Raw genomic sequence first — 23226 nt, 5'->3', positions numbered from 1 at the left:
AAGCATTTTGCATTTAATACATATTAAATTGTCACATAATCTGACCAACGGATCCCAGCATGTCAGGTCGAGCAACATCCACTCTGCCACCATCACCCTTAACATAGGTGTATCACAGGGCTGTGTACTGAGCCCATTCCTCTATTCCATTTTCACTCACGACTGCAGGCCTGTGCATGGATCTAATTCCATAATCAAGTTTGCTGACGACACCACTGTATGCCCTCATCACCAACAATGATGAGACAGCCTACAGGGAAGAGGTACAGCATCTGGCCCCGTGGTGTGCCGACAACAACCTGCTCCTTAACACCAGCAAAACAAAGGAGCTCATCATGGACTTGAGAAGAGGCACGCATGCCCCCATCCACGTCAAAGAGCTGCCAGTTTAACATGTCTCCAGCTTCAAGTTCCTGGGAATCCACATAACAGAGGACCTGTCATAGACCACCAACACCTCCAGCCTGGTCAAGAAAGATCACCAGCACCTGTTCTTCCTGAGGACACTGAAAAAACACCACCTGTCTTCTTACTTCAACTTTTATCACTGTGTGATTAAGAGCATCCTGATCAACTGTATCACAGTCTGGTATGGGAACAGCACAGCCGCAGACCACAAGGCACTGCAACGGGTGGTGAAAACTGCCCAGCGCATCACTGGAACTCTACTTCCAGCCATTGAGGACGTCTAGAGGAAACGGTCTGCGTCCAGCTCGCAGCATTCTTAAAGACTCCTCCTACCCTTCCCATGGACTGTTTGTCCCCCTTCCCTCCAGTTGGCGCTTCAGGAGCCTCCGGAAAAAAAAAAAGTAGACTGAGGAACTATTACTGTAATCATAATTACTGTAATTATACAGTATATACTGTACATCGCAGCCTTGTATAATCCATTCATTCATTCATTTTCTACCGCTTTATCCGAACTATTCTCGGGTCACGGGGAGCCTGTGCCTATCTCAGGCGTCATCGGGCATCAAGGCAGGATACACCCTGGACGGAGTGTCAACCCATCGCAGGGCACACACACACACTCATTCACTCACAGACTGCGGACAATTTTCCAGAGATGCCAATCAACCTATCATGCATGTCTTTGGACCGGGGGAGGAAACCGGAGTACCCGGAGGAAACCCCCGAGGCACGGGGAGAACATGCAAACTCCACACACACAAGGCGGAGGCAGGAATCAAACCCCCAAACCTGGAGGTGTGAGGTAAACGTGCTAACCACTAAGCCACTGTGCCCCCCTTGTATAATCTATATAATCTAATTTAATAGAAAAAATATTTAGGTTATGTGACAATCAAAGCTTAATAAATGTCTTCAAACTATCAGTTACATTCTGGGACACATACTTCATCTGTCTCATCTCTCTATTAACCTGTTTTTACACCACAGAAGAAAAAGAGGAAAGCATAGAAGCGTAGATGGGTAAAAACATGTGTCAATTTCAATTCATGCCAACAAGTGAACATTTCTCCAGCGGGTGTCACAATGTGTTGATATCACAAGTCTTGCAATAAGGCTCTCAGTCAATAAGAGAGACACTCAATGAGACTACAAAAGAGTTTTCAACCATCCTGGACTCCATCGATCGCTTTTGAGATAAACAAATCTCAAAGTCATTCTTGTCATATTCTCACCATGTAACGACAATGTTGCTATACTAAAATCCACTGCAAAAGTATGTAGTGAAAGTACAGCAGGGGAAAAGACTGAAATTATTCAATGAATAATAATGTGGCAGTTCAGATATTCCAATGTCTTTTTTTTGTAAACTCATACTCTGCATGTTTTATTTTGCTTAATTCTACATTAGAAGTCCTTTCCTTTCCTTTCTTCTCCTTTCCTTTCCTTCAATTTCCTTTACTTTGATATCCTTTCCTGTCCTATCCTATCCTATTCTATCCTATCCTATCCTATCCTATCCTATCCTTTCCTTTCCTTTCTTTTACTTTCATATCCTATCCTATTCTATCCTGTTTAATCCTTTCCTTTCCCTTCCTTTCCTTACCTATCCTATCCTATCCTATCCTATCCTATTCTATCCTGTTTAATCCTTTCCTTTCCCTTCCTTTCCTTACCTATCCTATCCTATCCTATCCTATCCTATCCTATTCTATCCTGTTTAATCCTTTCCTTTCCTTTCCTTTCCTTTCCTTCCCTTTCCTTTCCTTTCCTTTCCTTTCCTTTCCCTTCCTTTCCTATCCTTCCCTTCCCTTACCTTCCCTTCCCTTCATCTTTATGAATCACCAGAGATGTAAGACTGCAACGACGCATTATTTATGCTTATTAATGATTTACTTCCCAAGGCTGTTTTTGTTAACAGATTTGTGTTAATGTCTGTTGTAAGAAAATAAACAATGACAGAGAAGATTTAACTGTTACCACAATGCAGTTTATTAACTTGTTTTATTTCTTCTGTGCCATGGCATTTTGCCAATTATTACTAAACATTTGTATTTATTTAATAATAGAAATGTCCCTAAAACATGTTGTTTCCTATTATCACATAACAGCTCTAAACTGCTGATCTTGACTTTCTTCTTTTCTCACTTTAAGTACAATAAATTCACTTTATGTTACTGAGAAACAGCAAAGTCGACCATACAGAAGAATTTCTTGTAGATTAAAACAGGAACTACTTTACATTTCTGACCGTTACTAAACAATGACACCGTCATTGAGTCTATTCCAAAAATATTAAATAAATATCTTCTTCATCATATATGTTAATGGATGAATAACAAGACTTAATTTATCTGATTGTTATTAAATCTGTTTATTATTCAATCAAGCAAAATGTCTTCCACACTATTCTATTCTGAAATAATAACATATCCAAACAGGACATTATTATAAGCCTGGGGGATGTATTCGTAATACTGTCAGGGCTACAGTTATGAAAAATGAATTAACCTTCTCACCAATCAGAATCAAGAATTCAACAATGCTGTGGAACAAATCTCAGCCCAAAACAGCAATATCGTCCAACTTTAATATGCCTTAAACAGCACTGATGAAGCATCACACACCAGGTAGTTTATATCCAATACAGTATTTTGATAAAGATATCATTTTTATACAAAGCCACATTCAGCAAATCTCCTTTTAGCTCCCATTTCAGGTCTTTAACTGATGTATATTTCTCCTCAAACACTTTCATGTACTGACAATCAACTAAGCATTAAATCCTGCTGTTTTTACGTTTGAGACAAGATTATGTTTACTCAATGCTTAAACTAATAAGGGCATTAATTTATGCCTGAATCTTCCATTTACATCTATCAAACTTTTAGCATAGGAAGCGTAACAGAGACAAAGTGACATGTCAATCAGGGGCTGTCATGTGTAATTTTCTGATTCTATATAAATTCAATATCTCATCTGCCTCTCAGTGTCTGTCAGTGACGCCATATTGTTGTCCACATTAGTTTCTGTTGTTGTCCACATGGCCAGTATTTATAAAAACAGGAATGTAGATATCAAGAACCCAAAGGAAAGTGGCATGTAACGCATCATGTTATCATATTATCATACACTGGAAACCATTATTAATTTATTCATTAATAAAACAGAGCAAAGAAAAAAAAATGTATGTGTATGATAGTTGAGCTCTTCAGAGATGTGTTGGGGGGCATTAAAGTGACATGTGCTTCCTGGAAGCCACAGGAACATTTAGTCAGTCCCAAATGGCATTAACTCTGATTTCGCAAATCCTGCCTTCTTTCTACAAAGCTGTGTTAATTACACAAGACACAAATGTGTGGCTAGCATCAAAGCGCAACTGTGCATCTTTGCATTGCAGACTCATAAAGCTCTGATAACTCCATTATCATGATCTGAGGTAAACACAAATGTGCAAATGCGCATTATATTGCTTTCTTAAGAAAACACTTACACAAGTAAACACAAATTTTAAACATTTTATTACAAGCAGGATTTCTAATTAACCAGAGGTTTATAGACATTTGCAATATTGACAGTACTTCACTGGTGTCAGAATGTATTCTGCAACTAGATTTGTAAAGTTCGTTGTGACAAACTTTGATGTTGGCTTTGACGAGGCAAGTATTCGCAAAGGCCGGTGCTTTTTGGAGGTGAGTGGACATAAGGGTCAGTGTTACTTTTGGAGGCAAGTGGACAGAAAGATAGGGTGCCAAAACATTTGGAGGCAAGTTTAGACGAGCATGTGACGTCATCCGAATACTCCTGAGGAAGTTCCCTTCATCGTGCTGAGTGTTTTGATATGTCACATGCCCATGTTGTGCAAAAATTTTTATTTTCACGTGACATCACGTGACGTCACGTGACGTCATCAGAATACCTGTGCGGAAGTTCCCCTCATTGTTCTGAGTGTTCTGATATGTCACATGTCCATGTTGTAAAAAGTTTTTGGATTTTGCATATTTTGGGGGCGGGGTTGAGGCACAACCGGAAGGCCAGTCGGTACACCAATTTAAACCTTTGTTCAGAGTATCACCCTAAAGGAGCTGGCCGAGTTTGGTGTAGATAGTTCAACCTCCAAAGTTTATAATGGGAGTCTATGGGAAAAAAGGCCATTTTGAGACCCGGTACCGGAAGTACCGGTACCCGTATCGCTTAGAAAAGTAATAGCAACAAACTTCAGACCAGGGTCTACAACATAGCCGAATTTGGTGCATGTGGCTCAAAAGCCCTAGGCCGCATTAAATTTTTATAAATTTTTGTCTAAGCTGAAATAGGAATGTATGTACACAGTATGTACACATTCTGTCCACTTTAATAGGAACAACTGTACTGCTCATTTTCCCAGTTTACCGATCAGCCAATCACATGGCAGCAATGTGATATATATAGAATCATGCAGAGCAAATTATTTGTTTTTTTCTATTTTTCAACTGTGCAGTTTGTGTGAGTCTATGACTATGATAGCCTCAGAGATTTGTTCTTGGCTGACAGGAGTTTAACCTGATGTGGTTTTCTGCTGACATGCTTTTCTACTGACCACAGTTGAAAAGAGTGATTATATGAGTTTCCTGGCAACTCAAACTATTTGAAACGGGCCAGTTTCCTCTGACGCCTCTCAATAACAAGGCATTTCCACTAGCCGAACTATCACTCAGTCAGTGATTTTTTGTTGTTGTTTGTTTTTTCACATTCGCTGTGAAATCTAGAGACTGCTGTGTGTGAAAATCCCAGGATATTAGCAGTTTCCGAAATACTCAAACCAGCCCATCTGGTACCAACAACCACGCCACAGTTAAGGAGCTCACACTTTATTTTAGTTCTGCTGTTTGGTGTGAAAATAAAATTTCTGTTTCTGTATCTGCAGGATTTTATGCATTGTGCTGATTGAATAAATGCATTAATGAGCAGGTTCCTGTTAAAGGGATGGTGTTAGATCAAGCGTTTAAAGCTTGGGTTGTTGTTTGGAAGATTTTAAGGTTCAAGGCCCATGAGCAAAAACACTCAACTCTCACTGCTCTAAGGGTACAGTATCATGTCTGACCACAATTTCCAAAGCTGGAAATAGCAAAAAAATGAGTTTCACTGTGCTTTAATGTTTATGTGACAAAAATTAAGGCAGATGAGTTTACATCTCTGTACAGTATTTCTCATTAGCCTAATTTTTTTTTTTTTTTTTGAAATCTCCTACCTCTGAGACTGGCTAGTCCAGTGGCATTCAAAATGAATTGGGATGAGATGAAAATGGCAAATGACCCAGTAAACATATCAATCTGGAATAACTGACCATTTCAAGGCTTTTTTTAATCCCTCTAATGGCTTCTTACTTGAACAGCGTTCTAATGCAAAACTGTGGTAAAAGGAAAATGTTTTGGTTTGATTTATGTGAAATAATGTGTTTAGTTTTAGCTAAAATTAAGTCTATAGTTCAGTACATTAATTCAGTACTAGTTTACTTTTAACAGAATGCCATAGTTACTAAATATCTAGTGTAATCGACTGACTCGGGTACACAGCTACAGAGTACTTGTGACTACATTCTTAGCAATGTGGGCTTTTAAATTCTACAAAATATCGGTTCAATCGTTAACAACAAACAACAACTGGTTTATAACATTGTGCAATTGCAATTACAACTGATTGTTGAGTGAGTCAGTACTTGTCTGGTGTGTTTATATAGAATGCTCTCAGCTTTACACAAATTCCCAGCAAGTGTTGGCTGGTCATTGTCTGGTTTATTGTAAAAGTGGAAGTAGGATACAGGCTGTTGAAATTTCAAAGTATTTACTGCTATAAACGCTAGTAAAACGATATACCGTATACATTATGTTTTTGTGTGTATCATAGACAAATAAGCACTCACAAGTTTTACTGTGTTTTACAAATTTTACTGTGAGAATTTGGAGAGAGAATTAAGCCTGAACCACACTGTACCATATATACAACTTTAACTACTAAAAGGTAATAGGTATCACATATAATGACGGATTTTGCCAATTTTCCTGAACCATCTTTCAGACATTAAACCACACATAGATTCTGTTTGACAAAAACAATTCACTGGTTCACTGAAGATAAAACTCTCAAAGAATTGGATCTTTCATTTCTTATTACTTTTTACATGAATCAGTCGTAACCATATGGGAATCATTTTGAAGCAGGACGTCATGACTGTACTGTGAGTATCACTGTGGTTTCGATTAGAATTTACACAACCATTTTGCAATCATCTTGAGTAGCAAATAGGCCTTAATTTTAGCAGGATTATTCTCTAATGACTCAGCTATTGCATGCTTCAGGGCTGTTCTAATTGCTTTTCCTATTTCCTTCCATCCTGTTCCTACTTAGTCATGAACGTAGCATAAAAATGAGATCTGAGTAATGTAGAGAGCAATCAGAGCAGCTTTTCCACAAACTTTATTTATATTATTTGGTCTAAATCTATAATCTTATTATAGTTGAGGCCAGAGGTTTACATGCACCTACTGTAGGCCAAACACATTCGGATTAAATTTTTCATGACAAATTCCAGGTTACCATGACTACCTGTTGTAGTACATACAATACTTTGACAGTATTTGGTGGCTTTGCCTTTTAATTGTTTAACTTGAATCAAAAGCTTTGGGTAGTCTACAACAAGCTACTTATAATACTTTGCTGGAGATTTTGCCCATTGTACATGACAGAATTGGCAATAACTGAGTCAGATCACAGGGCTGTCAAGTGTCACGCATTGAGAGTGACAGTCACACATTTCGGTCTTTTGTCACGCTCCCGCCACACATTGTATTTCTCACACAGAAAAACTTTTATAAATTGAAAGACTATTTCTCATATATTTAATAAGCCTCAGCGCCCAAAATGTATCTGTCCACACCGCTGTCTCTATGGAACCGGGCAGGAACCAAGCGCGTCTTCCCTGGAGTTCTTAGTCGAGCCTGACACTTATCAGCCAATCAAAAAAGAGGCTACACAATAGCCAAAGAGAAAATAGCACTATTGTATATGAGTTAATGCAACAACCAATGAAAAAAAAAAACATATTCATTAGAGAGGGTATTTTCGATGGTCGGTTTGAACAAAACCTCAACACGAAACAGCTTGTCTCTGGACGGGACATTGTCCTCAATCATGACCCTAAAAATGGCTGAGCTTGAGCCGAACTGTTTTAAATGGGAGCAACATTACAAATGATAAAGGAGTCCAAAAAGGCAACAAACACTTAGAATAAACAACACCAGTCGTAATCTCTCTCTCTCTCTCTCTCTCTCTCTCTCTCTCTCTCTCACACACACACACACACACACAATTTAATAAATGGAAATTAAACAAATAATTGGGGGTCACGCTTGCCTGTCTTCAAAACTTGAGAGCCCTGGATCAGTAGGCCCCCTTGAGCTCAGGCTACACGTTTTTTGTGAAATTCTGGTCAGGGTTTGTGGCTTTGTGCTGGCCAATTGAAAGCTTGAACTTCGTGGTCTTGAAAGCTGTTTTGTTACAGCTTTGGAGGTATGCTTAGGATCACTGTACCACTTGTAAATCTAGCTGCGACCGAGCTTTAACTCTTGAAGTGTTGCTTCAGTATTTCTAGTTCAGTATTTACTCTTTTCTAATTATGAGATTTATTTTAGGAAGTACAGCAGTCTCTTTTTCAGCAAAACACTCTCACAACATGATGCTGCCACCCCCATGCTTCACAGTTGGATGTTATTCAGATTAAAAGCCTCAAATTGTTTTGCCATACACTGAACACTGATCATTTAAACTGTCAAATTGTTCAAGTTTTCAAAAAGGCAGGTGATCACCTTCAAACTTCCACCTTCATGGTGATATGGGACTCTAACACTTCCAGTGCTTTCACCAGTTCTTGCTGCTGGTCTCAGTTGTATCTCTATAGGGTCTCATATACTGCAATTAAATCAATTGAAATGATTTGAATGAAAAATTTGCCTTAAGCCTCGCTCAATTATATATAGTGCTCAGATCTGCCAAAAGAATGAAACAGCTGCATTTCGTTCAAATATATTGCTTGGTGCGTGAGAAGTACAATAGATGTCGCTTAAACAACTAAATGAGTTTGAGATGTAGGAAAATGTAAACATCTGAGTTTTAGATGTAGGTAAATGTAAACATCTGAGTATAATACAAATATATACAGTGGTGTGAAAAAGTGTTGGCCCCTTCCTGATTTTTTAATGTTTTGCATGTTTGTCACACTTTAATGTTTCAGATCATCAAACAAATGTAAATTTTAGTCAAAGATAACACAAGTAGTTTTTAAATGAAGGTTTTTATTATTAAAGGAAAACAAAATCCAAACCCGGGGCACGGTGGCTTAGTGGTTAGCACGTTTGCCTCATACCTCCAGGGTCGGGGTTCGATTCCCGCCTCCACCTTGTGTGTGTGGAGTTTGCATGTTCTCCCCGTGCCTCAGGGGTTTCCTCCGGGTACTCCGGTTTCCTCCCCTGGTCCAAAGACATGCATGGTAGGTTGATTGGCATCTCTGGAAAAATTGTCCCTAGTGTGTGATTGCGTGAGTGAATGAGTGTGTGTGTGTGTGCCCTGCGATGGGTTGGCACTCCGTCCAGGGTGTATCCTGCCTTGATGCCCAATGACGCCTGAGATAGGCACAGGCTCCCCGTGAACCAAGGTAGTTCGGATAAGCGGTAGAAGATGAGTGAGTGAGTGAAAATCCAAACCCACATGACCCTGTGTGAAAAAGTGTTTGCCCCCCGTATTAAAACATAACTTAACTGTGGTTTATCACACCTGAGTTCAAGTTCTCTAGCCACACCCAGGAATGATTACTGCCACACCTGTTTACAATCAAGAAATCACTTAAATAAGACCTGACTGACAAAGTGAAGTAGACCCTCAAAACCTACACATCATGCCGAGAGCCAAAGAAATTCAGGAACAAATGAGAAAGAAAGTAATTGAGATCTATCAGTCTGGAAAAGGTTATAAAGCCAATTCTAAAGCTTTGGGACGCCAGTGAAGCACAGTGAGAGCCATTCTACACAAATGGCAAAAACATGGAACAGTGGTGAACCTTCCCAGGAGTGGTCGTCCAACCAAAATTACCCCAAGAGGGCAGAGATGACTAATCCAAGATGTCACAAAAGACCCCACAACAACATCCAAAGGACTGCAGGCCTCACTTGCCTCAGCCATCTGTTTGTGACCTCAAGCTGAAGTGAACTTGTGTTATGCAGCAGGACAATTATCCAAAACGCACCAGCAAGTCCACGTCTGAATGGCTGAAGAAAAACAAAATGAAGACTTTGGAGTGGCCTAGTGAAAGTCCTGACCTGAATCTTATTGAGATGCTGTGGCATGACCTTAAATGGGGTGGTTCATGCTCAAAAACCCTCCAATGTGGCTGAATTACAACAATTCTGCAAAGATGAATGGACCAAAATTCCTCCACAGCGCTGTAACAGACTCATTGCAAGTTATCACAAACACTTGACTGCAGTTCTTGCTGCCAAGGGTGGCTTAAGCAGTTGTTAGGTTTAGGGGCAAGCACTTTTTCACACAGGGACATGTAGGTTTCTCTTAATAATATAACCTTCATTTAAAAACTGTATGTTGTGTTTACTTGTGTTATTGTGACTAATATTTTAATTTGTTTGATGATCTTGTCGGAAACATTAAAGTGTGACAAACATGCAAAAAAATTAAAAATCAGGACAACCAGCACATTTTCACACCACTGTATACAGTATACCTATTTATTGTCAAACTTATTGAATCCAACAGAAAAATGTATGTTCTATGTGAGCGAGTGCTTAGCCAATATACACGTTCAGAAGTGTTTCATCAAAAATTTTAAATTGTATTTGTAGAAACTCAAATTCTGTTCAAATCTCACTTCACTGTAGATCACATCCATAAACAAAAGAGTTACTAGATAAATGTGAAAGTGGTGAATAACGTTTTTTAGCACCAATTACAAACTTGCCAGTTGCTGCAGCAGAAAAATGTCTGATTCATTATCAGAAGATTACATGTCTGGATACTGATAATAATGAACATGGACTTTCTTTTTGACTCTATTAATCTCAGAAATATCTCTATTGTGAGAAAGTGTAAGCAATAATAGAGATAGTACAATCTCTATTAATAGAATAATAGAAATGTGTAAATAATAATAGAGAATCATTAAAAAAAAAAACACCTGAGATATGAGAGAAAACTGTTAGCAGAGAAATGAGCGAAGCCTCAAATGAGGACTATAGAGAATTGCACTGCTATATGCATATTAATATTTTACAAGATTAAGATTTAGAATATCAAGCAATCAAACACATAATTATGTAAATGTCCTATAAATTAATCATTCCATTATACAGCTATGCTGTAGATATTTAAACTCAGCAACACACACTACTTACCATATTCAGGCTCACTGCCAGGGTCGTCCAAGGCCATCCTCTCCATACATTTTTCTTTTTCTAGCTGGATGACACAGTCTGGGTGCATGCATAAGAACTGCAAGATAAAAAAAAATGACAGATTTGGTACATTTATGAAATTTGCACTCATATGGAAACATACAGAACGATTACAATAAAGATGATGATGTTGGGAAAACTGCCATCACATTATAATGTTTGCTGCCTTTCTGTCCATTACAATTAAGACCAAAGTCCACTTAAAATCAGGCCAATGTCCAATATCATGAGCATCATGAGCAAAATGTTTATTCAGTAGTTTTCAATCAGTCCTGGCTTTATCCTTAACCTCATCGTGTTCATCTGTTCAGTTTTTCAGTTTGATTAGTTTGTCCATTTGTGCCTCCATGTCAATTTCTGAAGACTACCTGATATTGTGCATTTCCAAACTTTAGTTTCCAATGTTCATGGTTTCTGTTTGTTCTTCATGGTTTAATAATGAATGTTAGATTTGCCCATAAATCATTTCATACTTTTTTGTGCCATTCTTTCATGCAACACAAATAATTACAGTGATAATAATGATAGACCTGCTCGTATTGAAATGATAACCAAGCAAGTTGCAACCCCACCAATCATGTGTATGTTATATATTATTTCGCGTGTTATATTCCTCGCCAATTTCTAAATAGCATAATGGATATGTGCTACAGATTGGAATTGTGTAATCAAATCAAAGAAGAAAAACATTATATTACTTCATTTTCCTATTAGCCATTCCTGTTAGAACGAATGGTTTACCAACAGACATAACAATGTCTAAGCATCACTGTTTGTCATATAGACAGATAAATTAAACAGTGAAAAACAGCTAAATACAGTTGACATGTTGTCATGTTATTCATATTCTCATGCATACATACAGTGTGTTGTCTACCAATGTTTTAGTTTCTGCTTAGTGCATTTTTTGTTTGTTTTTTGGTAAGCACACAAGTGAAAGTTGTGACTTTCTGCTGGTCTCTATGTTTTTCAGACATGCACACAGACCTGTCTATCTCTGAGACATATCTAGAAATGCCTGCAATTACCTTGCAAGAAAGTGTGAGAAAGTGTAAGCCTGCAAAATACCAAAAGTATCATGAATCTTAATCTGTGTTATTAAAATGTTATATTCCTTTCTGGACCATTAATATTTGCACAAATAGCTTTTATAATTTCTAGTGCAAGCAATTTGAAGCAATGTTTAATAAGTTCAATTCAATTCAAGTTTATTTGTATATGACAATGGACATTGTCTCAAAGCAGCTTTACAGAACAGAAACATAGAACAGAAGATAAACATAAGGAGTAATATAAAGAATTAATATAATAAAAATTCAAAATATATATAGTTCACAGTGTGTATGTACGTATGTATGTATATGTATTTATGTACATGCACAGACAGACTATGTATGTCCACCAGTTATAATATTTTAACATTGTCATATTGAAACAAGTTTATGCTTGAATATGGACTGAATTACACCAAATATATTATGTTAACTACGTTTTTTGGTGTTTTTGGTTTTTCTTAATTTGGCTGCTATTAACTGGCTACAAACCAGATATAAGTGAGTCATTATTTACTGTATGGCTCTCTCACTTTAACAAACAATATAGTTACTGGTTCAATTTATTGTCACCCAGTGTGTGTACAATTGTGAGGCTGAGGCTGAAATAATACCAAGACAATGATAGTCATGCATACATTCATATAGATTTTCATATATAGCAAGCAGCACTCATGTAAGTGTGAATGTGTCTTCTCTCTGTCTCTCCATCTCTCTCTCTCTCTCTCTCTCTCTCTCTGTCTCTCTCTATCATTCTTTCATGCTTAATTAATTTAAACTAAATATTTATACAGAGTTACCAGTGTGTGTATGACAAGATCAGACCAGTGTCCATTCAGAACCAGGTCATTGTCTATTCAAAACCAGCTCAGTATCTATTCAAAACCAGATCAGTATCCACTCAGAACCAGACCAGTGTCCACTCAGAACCAGACCAGTGTCCACTCAGAACCAGACCAGTGTCCACTCAGAACCAGACCAGTGTCCACTCAGAACCAGACCAGTATCCATTTAAAAGCTTACTGATATCCATTTAAAACCAGACCAGTGTCCACTCAGAACCAGACCAGTGTCCACTCAGAACCAGATCAGTGTCCACTCAAAACCAGATCAGTGTCCACTCAAAACCAGACCAGTGTCCACTCAAAACCAGATCAATGTCCACTCAAAACCAGACCAGTGTCCACTCAAAACCAGACCAGTGTCCACTCAAAACCAGACCAGTGTCCACTCAAAACCAGACCAGTGTCCACTCAAAACCAGATCAATGTCCACTCAAAACCAGACCAGTGTCCACTCAAAACCATTTCAGTGTCCACTCAAATCCAGTGACCACCCACCCAAAACCAGACCAGCGTCCACTCAAAACCAAACCAATATCAATTTAAAACCAGACCAGTGTCCACTCAAAACCAGACCAGTGTCCACTCAAAAACAGACCAGTGTCCATGAACAAATAAGGTATCCACTCATAATCAGATCATTGTTTATGCCAATTCAGACCAATGTCCACTTGAACCCAGGATGCATAAAATACACAAAGTAAATGCAAATATAGGTAAAGAGCTGTAATGTTCAAAAGAGGTAAATGTTCAAATCAGACATCAGAAATGAGAAAATTGCTGTTGCATGGTCGATTGTTCCAGGCTGAGTATAAAATGTTATTAAAACTATTGAGCAGTTCTATAAACCTTGTAATCATGAAACGTCAGCATAATATGGGTTCAAATAAGCACTCTTTACACCAATGTTGAACAGAGAAGCATCTCAGTCTGCACAAAATGCCAAACCTTCATGCAAACAGGGTGCAACAAAGGAAGATTGATTATATTGATTTATTTAACCTTAGTAAAAAAGAACAATGTTAAGTCAACTGATCTCACAGTCAGTCCTTATTTGGGGCTATAAATCAAGTGATTTATCTTTCACATAAGGAACAATGAAGAGCTGTAACACCGCAGTGAATGTGACCTTAATTTAGGTGTTTAGATCTCAGTGGTGTCTATCTCTTCTATTTGTGCTAGATTTGGGTAATATAAACATACTGCTCTTTCTCTCTATCAATCATTCACCCACCATGAGTAATATGCTTATACTGGTCAGGGTTGCAGTAGATCAAGAGCCTCAGGATCTCAGAATCATGTCCTTGGTCAATGGAACAAATTTTTTTATTTGAGTTGAAATGTGCACTGTGGAGAAACTGAGCAGAAATATATGCAGCCATGTGCGAGAATGGTTTAACCTTGACTGCTTGGAGCACTCAGTCAAGCAGAACTGTGCTGGCTCCTGGTCAGTTTACATTTGGCCCATCACTTGCCAATACTCACTGGATGCCAGGACCTTGTTTGGTGCCAATCTGTGTGTGACGTAAATGTGCCCGTGGACATTTGTTTCTCGGGATAGGAGCAGAAGGAGAACGAATGGGTTTTCATGTAAACAGTGACAGAGCTATCCTCCTCGTGTTGAAGAGGATAGTGTGTACATGAGAGTCGAGATCATGCTGAACAAGGCATATGCTGCCAGAAGCAAAACATCTGAAGCGTGTGATCTAAAAAGCTGTAATTGGTGACATAAAATGCAGAATGTTTTGACAGCCTTGAGTATCGCACTATGTCTGTTCTAGGGCTATTTTCCCTGTATTCTCTGTATCACCTTTCTTTCCCTCTCTAGAGATGTTTAATCCCTCTTTGTTAATAGATTTGTAATCTGCAATAAAATTTTACAACACATGAGATCCAACATGACGGTCTTTTATATCATCAGCGTATACAATGGTGTTCTTTTTTGATTACATGTGTACAGGGCTTACCTCAGGAAGTAGAGTAAATGCCAAGAGCATGTAAATGCAGTTTTTCACAAGGGCAGCCATTTTATTCAAAAATGGTGTTGTGAAATCTTCTGCACTGGAGATCAGGGTAGTAAGGGTAGCAAAGAGATTCACGAATATTGCTGTTCTTTTAAATCATCTTGGAATCTGAAATGTAAATAAAATCAACAATGTGTTAATATTAATGCAGTTATTTAAAAAGGTGATCTTTCCATTGAAATGATTCAATGCAATTTTATTTATACTACTATGCACATAACATACAGTGCATTTCCATAGACAATTAAGACATTTAAGACATTTTGGACATACTAAGAGGCGATGCCAACTAGATGTGGTATTTAAGGACAACAAACTCCTCAACAATACAACATTTTTCGGAATGTATATTGAATTAGTGTGTATTTATAATCACACTCTCCAGTGTCACCCAAATGAGGATGAGGTTCCCTTTCGAGTCTGGTTCCTCTCAAGGTTTCTTCCTCTTCCGTCTAAAGGAGTTTTTCCTTGCCACCTCAGTCACCTCAGGCTTGTTCATTGGGGATAAATGCAAATACATTTAAATATAAGTCTAATATTAATCTTGATTTTTTTGTATTATATTAATCTTTATATTAAACTTTTTGTTTTATGTTTATGTTCTAAAAAGCTGCTTTTGCCATGTTACATGTATACAGTAAATATACCCAAAGCATCTCTGTGATAAATTACTGATATTGTGATCATTTTGATGAATTTATTTGTTGAATTAAGAGACATGACGTTCATCCTGTGTAATTATTAAAATCCAAAAACATAATGTAGCACAACTGTTAATGTTATGCATGTGGCATAATACATTTTTAAGCAACTACACTTTAAAGATATCTGACACCCCGTTTTACATGTACTTTAAAGCAATGTATTAATAATATTGTTATTGTAGCATTGTTCTTCGTATTTGCATGCTAATACATTCTTAGAGCGATTAAATCTTCACTTTCTTGTACATGCCTGGTGTTTATGAGGCAGTGGGCATACCAACTCAAATAATGTTATGAAATCATCAAGAAGCAAAAATGGCAGGTAGTGGTGGGAGTGAAGGAATGATCTCATAGCAGTCAAGCTAAACATTAAGCGCAAGGATATTCTGGTTTTTCTCTGGGAAAGTGCAGTGACCCAATTCCATATATAGAATACTATTATCACTACAGGTATTTCTTTGACTTTTTCACTTCATCCAGCCGTGACCAGGTTTAGCTTCAAAGGCCAGCTCGACGGACTTGCTTGGTAGTTCGTAGCTGTGCTGATACAACCCAGATTTCTGGATGGTGGTTGCTCACGGATAATTACCGATTCAATCTCATTGTGCACAGACACCAGTTTCATAGAAAGAGGATTTTGCATGTTGGATTCTTTGTAAGCAACAGTGTGGAAGTGGTGGATAGATTTTTAATGGAGAAGAACAGTGGAGAAGGGGTGATGAGCGATAGAACAGAGTGTAGGACAGAGGGTGAAACAGATGGACTTAGGGATGTAGGGAAGTAGAGGGGTGAGAGAGCTGCAGCAGCTGCATCATGGCTCTTGTGTAATTAGTGGGCGGAATGAAGCTGACTCACAAACTCCCCCAGCTATGCCACATTGTGTGTGTGTGTCTGTGTGTGTGTGTGTGTGTGTGTGTGTGTGTGTGTGTGCGCGTGTAAATGTAGATAAGCTTTTATCTGTCACGCTCACACTTATACATACACTAACATCCTACTTCAAACTTACATGGAAGACTAAATTCCTAGGAAAGCGAATAACCAGCATAAGGGATTACACAAAATGCGTACACTGTACTAGAGAATTTAAGAACATCGCTGTGTTATCCTTGTGTTATCCTTTTGTATTTCAACTTGTACAAAAAACTTATATGCTACACACAAGTTCTTTTTAGAATGAATGCAGTTAAATCAACATACAAGTAGGAACTCTAGTTGTCAGAGTGATGATTTCAGGGGACAACCCACAAATGAATGTCTGAGGAATTTACTAAAGCCAAACATTTGGATTTGTCATTTTACTTTGTCAAACCTCATTTGCATAACAGTGAGAAAATCTCATTTCAATTGTTGTCTAGCGGTCTGTCTCCGTGTCAGCTTGCCACCATCACCACAAAAATAAATAGGTGCCTGTCACTTTGCCACTTTGTTTGTCACTTGAAAGTGTGAAGAGAGCTTAGGATTATTAAAAAGGATAAATATCAACTATAATATTGATCCAAATACATAATGGTTCCTGTGAAATAGGAGTGTATGTGCCATTCGTTTTTCCATACAGCTCTGAACCCAAGTCAAACAGAGTGTACTTGTGTGAGCCAAGCGTTCAGTCACTGAGTCAACATGCCTCATTAAACTCTCTCTCCAGTCCATAAAAATCCACAAGAAAGCTGATAAATGTTCAGCATATTAACAAAAGCAATGGCAGATTTTTCTTTCTCTCAACATAATGCATTGTGCTGTTTTATTATTACTTTATTATGATAGCTTTAATCTAAGCTCAAAGGGGAAAAAATGTGTATACCATTTTACAGTCACTGATTACACCGAAACTCATTTTAACACATAGTAAATCAGACTCAAGTGAATTGTTCACTGAACTACAAGGATTTTGTCCAACAAACAATCACCCCCAAGTAAACAAGACTAAATGAAGCAGCCAATCTTAACCCTCTGGAGAGTGGTGGTATAGTCCAAATGACTTTGCAGAGGCAATGAGGCATAAGCATCCAACCTGCCAAGACATCTCTTTGTTGACTGGCCAGTATGAGCTGTAAAATTCTCCCCACCAGGCAGATACAGAACGAGAAGGAATTATAGGAAGGAAGGAAGGGAGGAAGGAAGGAAGGAAGGAAGTTAGGAAGGAAGGGAGGAAGGAAGGAAGGAAGGAAGGAAGGAAGGAAGGAAGGAAGGAAGGGAGGAAGGAAGGAAGGAAGGAAGTTAGGAAGGAAGGAAGGAAGGAAGGAAGGAAGGAAGGAAGGAAGGAAGGAAGCGAGGAAGGAAGCAAGGAAAAAAGGAAGGAAGGAAGGAAGGAAGGAAGGAAGGAAGGAAGGAAGGAAAAAGCAAAGGAAGGATAAAGGGGATTAACAAGCAAGCAGAAGCAAGGAAGGAAGGGAGGAATGGAAAGGAGATTGAAGGAAGGAATCATTAAAGGGGAAAATAGAAAAATGTAATGAAGGAAGTCTGACATAAAAATATCTAGGTATTGAAAGAGAAAAAATAAGATGAATAAGGAGTTAAAAAACAGAAACAAGAAAAAAGGAAGAAAATAAAGAGTGAAGCAGACGAGTGACAAATGAAAAATACGCTAATAATTCAATTAAATTTTTTGTATAGCGCTTTTAACAATGGACATTGTCTCAAAGCAGCTTTACATAAGTATAGAAACAAAGAATAGAATTTTTAAAGTTTAAAATTAAGTTACTATATATCTCCAAAATGTATCCCTGTGCCAGAGAAACATAAATATATAGACAGCAAGAAATAGTGGTAGGAAAAAGGCATGTAGGGAAAAAATGGAAAGATAATAGCATCCATTCCATGCAGAGAGTGGAGAGATTGAAAAAATAGGGCTGAAATAGAATGTGTATCCATTTTCATGCTTGGGGAAGGCACAAATCTGTCACAAGAGATGAAATAAGAGGAATTCTTGTCCATGTTTCTTCATATTTCTTGAAAACCTCATTAGCGTATGTTAATACCAGACTTGGCTGGCCAATCTGTGAAGTCCCCATGGCTATATTTAGCCTACTGACTGTTGTTTAGAGAAGAGAGGGATTACCATTAGTATACTGAGTAATAATCTCGTTTAAGAGAGTAGAAGAGAAAAAATACAGAATCTTACTATTATAGTCAAAATGGCATCACAGCTTTTAGATATATTCTATTTAGATATATTTAAAAATCTCTCTCTCTCTCTCTCTCTAGTGCATTTCATAGAGAAATACTAAGGGGCCGTTCAATTCAGGCACCTCATGCCACCCAAGTGAGCAAAATGGATTGTGGTTACTAAAACAGGCCACTGTGTTGCATTGTGGGTAACTAACATAAACACAAATCATTTTCCCAGGCAGGCAACAATGGAAAACTTTCACATTACCCCAAAGCAATACTAACAAAAACTGGTAAAAACACAAACCCAAACAATTGTCCTTGTATCTGTTTACACATTCAGTATGACAAAAGAAAGCCATGTGGTCAACACCAAGTAAACTGTCCTTAGCTGTGGTGAAGCTTCATGACCAGATGAGACAGATCACCTCATATTATCTATTAAAAGAGGAGTGTGGTTTTTTCTTTTTTTGTTTTTTTTAAGTTTTTAAGTTTTTTAAGTAAAAAAAAAAAAGCAGTAACATATTGACATTTTGAGTCTAGCAGCCTTAAAAGCCCATGAGATTGTTTACAACTTAAGGGTTAGTTTAACTGAGAGAAATGAGTAAAAATCACTATAATTTCTGTTCAAAAAAAACCAAACCTGACATTGTTTTGACAGTTTTGAGAAGACACATGTGGCAACCTGGGAAAAATTTCACTTGTTGAATTTATCTACTATATTACATTAACAGCATTTGGCAGACATTTTCATCAAGAGCAATTTACATTGCATTTTAATTTACATAACTGAGTCGATGAGGGCTAGTTGGTGAACCTGGGATTCAAACTCACAACCTTCCAAGAAATATTCCAACAATTTAACCACTAAGTTACTACATCGCCAATTTTTATATCGATGTGAAACATACAGCCGATCCTGAGTCTTCTCTTATCAGTCTTTTTGTCATCACCTCCGAAGATCCCTATGAAAACTGGGAACCGATTTACTCAGTAGGTTTTGTTACGTGTGCTATATGTAATAATTTATTAGAATATTCTTACTGTCTATTAAAGAGCTAATATACAAACATTGTTTTAATAGCTATTGATCATCTTTAGCAGTTGACAGAAAATATGTGCACATTTTATTTGCCTACACTATAACCCTTTATTGTAAATTTACAGTTCATTTCTAACAGTATTTTAGTTAATTTCTATAAAACGTTTACATGCTTGGTTACATGTTTTACAGAATGGCTGTAACTATACAACAGTTGCCTTTTTTCCTCCTGCTTCGTCCATAATACAGTTTTTTGCCCTCATTTCTAGTTCTGGAAGTTTCTAGGTGCAGCAAATACGCTTGAAATTCTCACCCAACGTGTCGTGTTTAACGTCTACCCTTCAATGTTTAATGTAATGATCTGAACAGACATTCGTGCCAAATTTGATTTGTCAGTGGGACCTGAATGATCAAAACACAGAAATAGTTATTTGTGTTAATAAGATACGTAGCGGTGTGTGAACTTAGTTGACCCTAACACTAGTCTTAGTTTTAGCATTTGTGAGCTTCGGCTCACATTCTAAGCGTTTTTTCGCCTGTGAGAAATAATTTTTGTCTGAACAATCTAAGGTTTGTATCTGTGACAAACGTTTGGTTTAGTCCTGAGAAAACAGTTCAGTCTGTTCTAAACTGTTCATCCAGTGACTTTGTTTTAAAAATGTACATTTATACAATATAGATTTTATAATATATATGTACATTTTATAATATAAAATATATTATTTGAAAAACCTTTTATTTATTACACTATCTGTTCAAATTAGGAAGAATGTTATGTTTGCTGCATTGTTCACTTGTAATTGTACTTTAAAGGTATTTAATCTTTTAAACGATTACAGCTGACATTGACAGTGAGCGTGTAGTCTTTGTTTTTTCTTTTTAAATTAACTCAAGACTATTTTTTTGTCCTTGTCTTTAATATAATAAGAAAAAAGAAGTATGATTTTTAATTATTTAATGACAATACTTCAATCTATAAGTATCTTAAAAGCATTAACTACAGTTTAATAATAGGACACTGTATTTGATAATAACAGCACGAGTGTACAACAGACAGTAAGTAGCTGGCAATTCAGCTGCCAATATTTTACTGTAAATTTAGAGCAATACATTTTACAGTTACTGTTTCATTTCTTCACTTTAAGCATGACACACAACGAAACCTTTGATAGATACAAATTACTTAGAGAAATAAATACTCAAGCTAAATTGCTTGCACTTCCTTGATTCCTTTCCTCACATCCAAGCTTCTTCCTCAGGAGAAACAAGGAAAGGAAACAAGGGCAGTAGAAATAATTAATTTTTTGATAAATAAGACAGTTTTACTCACCAAGAGTCTCTTTAAAGTAACATGAATTATTGATCACCTGTTGCCCAGATCTATTACCCTATCACCGTTCAGCAAGCATAATGGATCTACACATACACAATGTCGTGTGATTACATGCTGAATGAACATCAATTTAAACGGTTTTAAATAATTCCACTCTAAAACACTGACTACACGAGACCTGACTTCTCAGGGAAACTCATTCATTCAACTCCTATTCAAGGTTTCTTTTTTCCCCATTGTTCCCCATTTCTAAGAGCAAAAAAAAAAGACTTAACCATGATGAATAAATCCCATCAGGGTCACCTGGCCTTGTCTGGATTCACATTTCTTTGCTGTCATATGAATTGTGATGTACTGAAGAGTTATACATACAGTGCATTTATACATTATGTGTGTGTGTATATGTATGTATGCATGTGTTTATATAGCTAAACCCCACCAAGGCCACCTGCTAATATAGATACATGACTGAGATGATGAATGTTACCATCATCTGCAAAGTACCAGTTGCAGACTGTTGTACTATTTAATTGGCTGATTTTAGTAGGGATCTGTAGGACTAGACAAAATTTGTTCAATCAACCATTGAACAAGCATTTGTTCAATGTTCGATCTACCATTTATCTTGGAGCTGTGATGCTTTTGTGAAACCATCAATAGAAATTGTCACTGCTACATTCATTCATTTAAGCAGTAAACTAACAACATCTGGGACTGATGCAGGTCATTTCTAGAAATGAATGTTTAAAATGAATGTGTATAGCATTTGTAGGTTTCAATGATCTTGCTTTTCTATAGCTGTCCTATGCATTTTAGCTACTGTGATGTTCTGGATCTTAAGGGGAACCTATAGGAGGAATGTTCCTGGTTGCTTGTACCTCAAAAGGCTAGTCTCTGGGTGTGGTGATGTGGTGAAAGTTGTCAGGTCTGTATCTTTGTGATGCCTGGCTCATGAATACAGCATGGTGTTCTGATGCCTCACTTTTCTCATCTACATTCATTCAGTATTAGGTAAACAAAAAAAAATCTATGAGCTGAAAAATAACCAATGTTAAAATTTATGAAATGCCCGAAATGTAATAAAGCTACGTGCAATTAAACGTTTCCATTAGATGTGGTGATGTAAGAGGTTTAGTGAACTGGGACTAGATATTAAATGATAAAAATGCACCCTTAATGCACCTCAATCTAGTTACATACCAAACACACTGTTTCTACACATTGCCTGTGTTCATGCTTATTTCTACTCTATGATGAGCTGCTGGACCATTCTATAAAATAACTGCATTACTCTTCAGATCTGCAATAACCGCTGACTCCATACAAATCCTTCACATTCTCAGAGATCTTACCATCGCAATGCACAGAGAGATGAGGCTTTTGAATATTAGGCTGGTAGATCACTTCAGTCTCTTTCTTTGGTGGTATCTTTTTGAGATGCGTAGAACACATCGACGATAGAAGGCGATGCAAATATAAATGAAACAATCCTGTGCCTGGAAACTTGGTGATGATGAGCAGTGCAGGGATTGCAGCGTCTTGAGATGTGCTGTAGAAATGCTCCAGAAACCCCGCATACACAGCACTGAGAGAGGAGCGAAAAACACTGAGAGAAACGGCGATGTGACTGTAATAGTGAATAAGTGTGTGCGTGTGTGTGCGTGTGTGTGTGTGCTTGCTTTGCGCTTCTGCGCGCAGACTGGCAATGCAGCCGCCGCTATGTGCCTGGAATTCTGATCATCTCTCTCTCTCTCTCTCTCTCTCTCTCTCTCTCTCTCTCTCACACACACACACACACACACACACACACACACACACACACACACACACACACACACACACACACACACACACACACACACACACAGAGCATAGCGTTTCAAGAACAGTGTCCTCAGTGTTTAATCATCTTAAATTTCTTTTAGCATGCAAATGATTCACTTAAAAAACTAAGTTTTTTTTACTGGTAAGGACAAGAATTGTAAGGCTTTGAATCATTGCTGGTGTTTCCTTGCTTGCTTGGGGTTTTTTAATCTGTTTTGTCCAAGCAAAACTATGGCATCAGCATCTTTACATCATTAAGTGTTTCAATGCTTTCCATCTCTCATTCAGATCACCTCAGTATGTGTCTCTCTGTCTCTCTCTGACCTTTTTCTCATTCTCCATCATTCTCTGAATGTCCCTCTCCTACTTTAAGCTAATCACTTTGGTTCCCATAAC

At 37.6% G+C, this 23226-nt stretch overlaps 1 protein-coding gene across 1 annotated transcript in view; it reads right to left on the bottom strand.

Annotated features, from left to right (window-relative positions):
- adcyap1r1b (adenylate cyclase activating polypeptide 1b (pituitary) receptor type I) overlaps nt 1-22709 on the bottom strand; it is a 36621-nt gene extending 13912 nt beyond the window's left edge. The window contains exons 1-3 of the mRNA XM_060867564.1: nt 22359-22709; nt 14766-14930; nt 10845-10941 (exon numbers count right to left, since the gene is read on the bottom strand). Coding sequence (XP_060723547.1) covers nt 10845-10941; nt 14766-14825 — 157 coding nt within the window. The 5' untranslated portion in view covers nt 14826-14930; nt 22359-22709. The remainder of the gene's footprint in view (nt 1-10844; nt 10942-14765; nt 14931-22358) is intronic.
- Between the last annotated feature and the right edge of the window lie 517 nt (nt 22710-23226).

This window comes from Tachysurus vachellii, chromosome 4, assembly GCF_030014155.1.
Source record: "Tachysurus vachellii isolate PV-2020 chromosome 4, HZAU_Pvac_v1, whole genome shotgun sequence".
Classification (NCBI taxonomy): domain Eukaryota; kingdom Metazoa; phylum Chordata; class Actinopteri; order Siluriformes; family Bagridae; genus Tachysurus; species Tachysurus vachellii.
The sequence above is the reverse complement of the archived record's forward strand: the minus strand, read 5'-3'. Positions and strand labels throughout refer to the sequence as shown.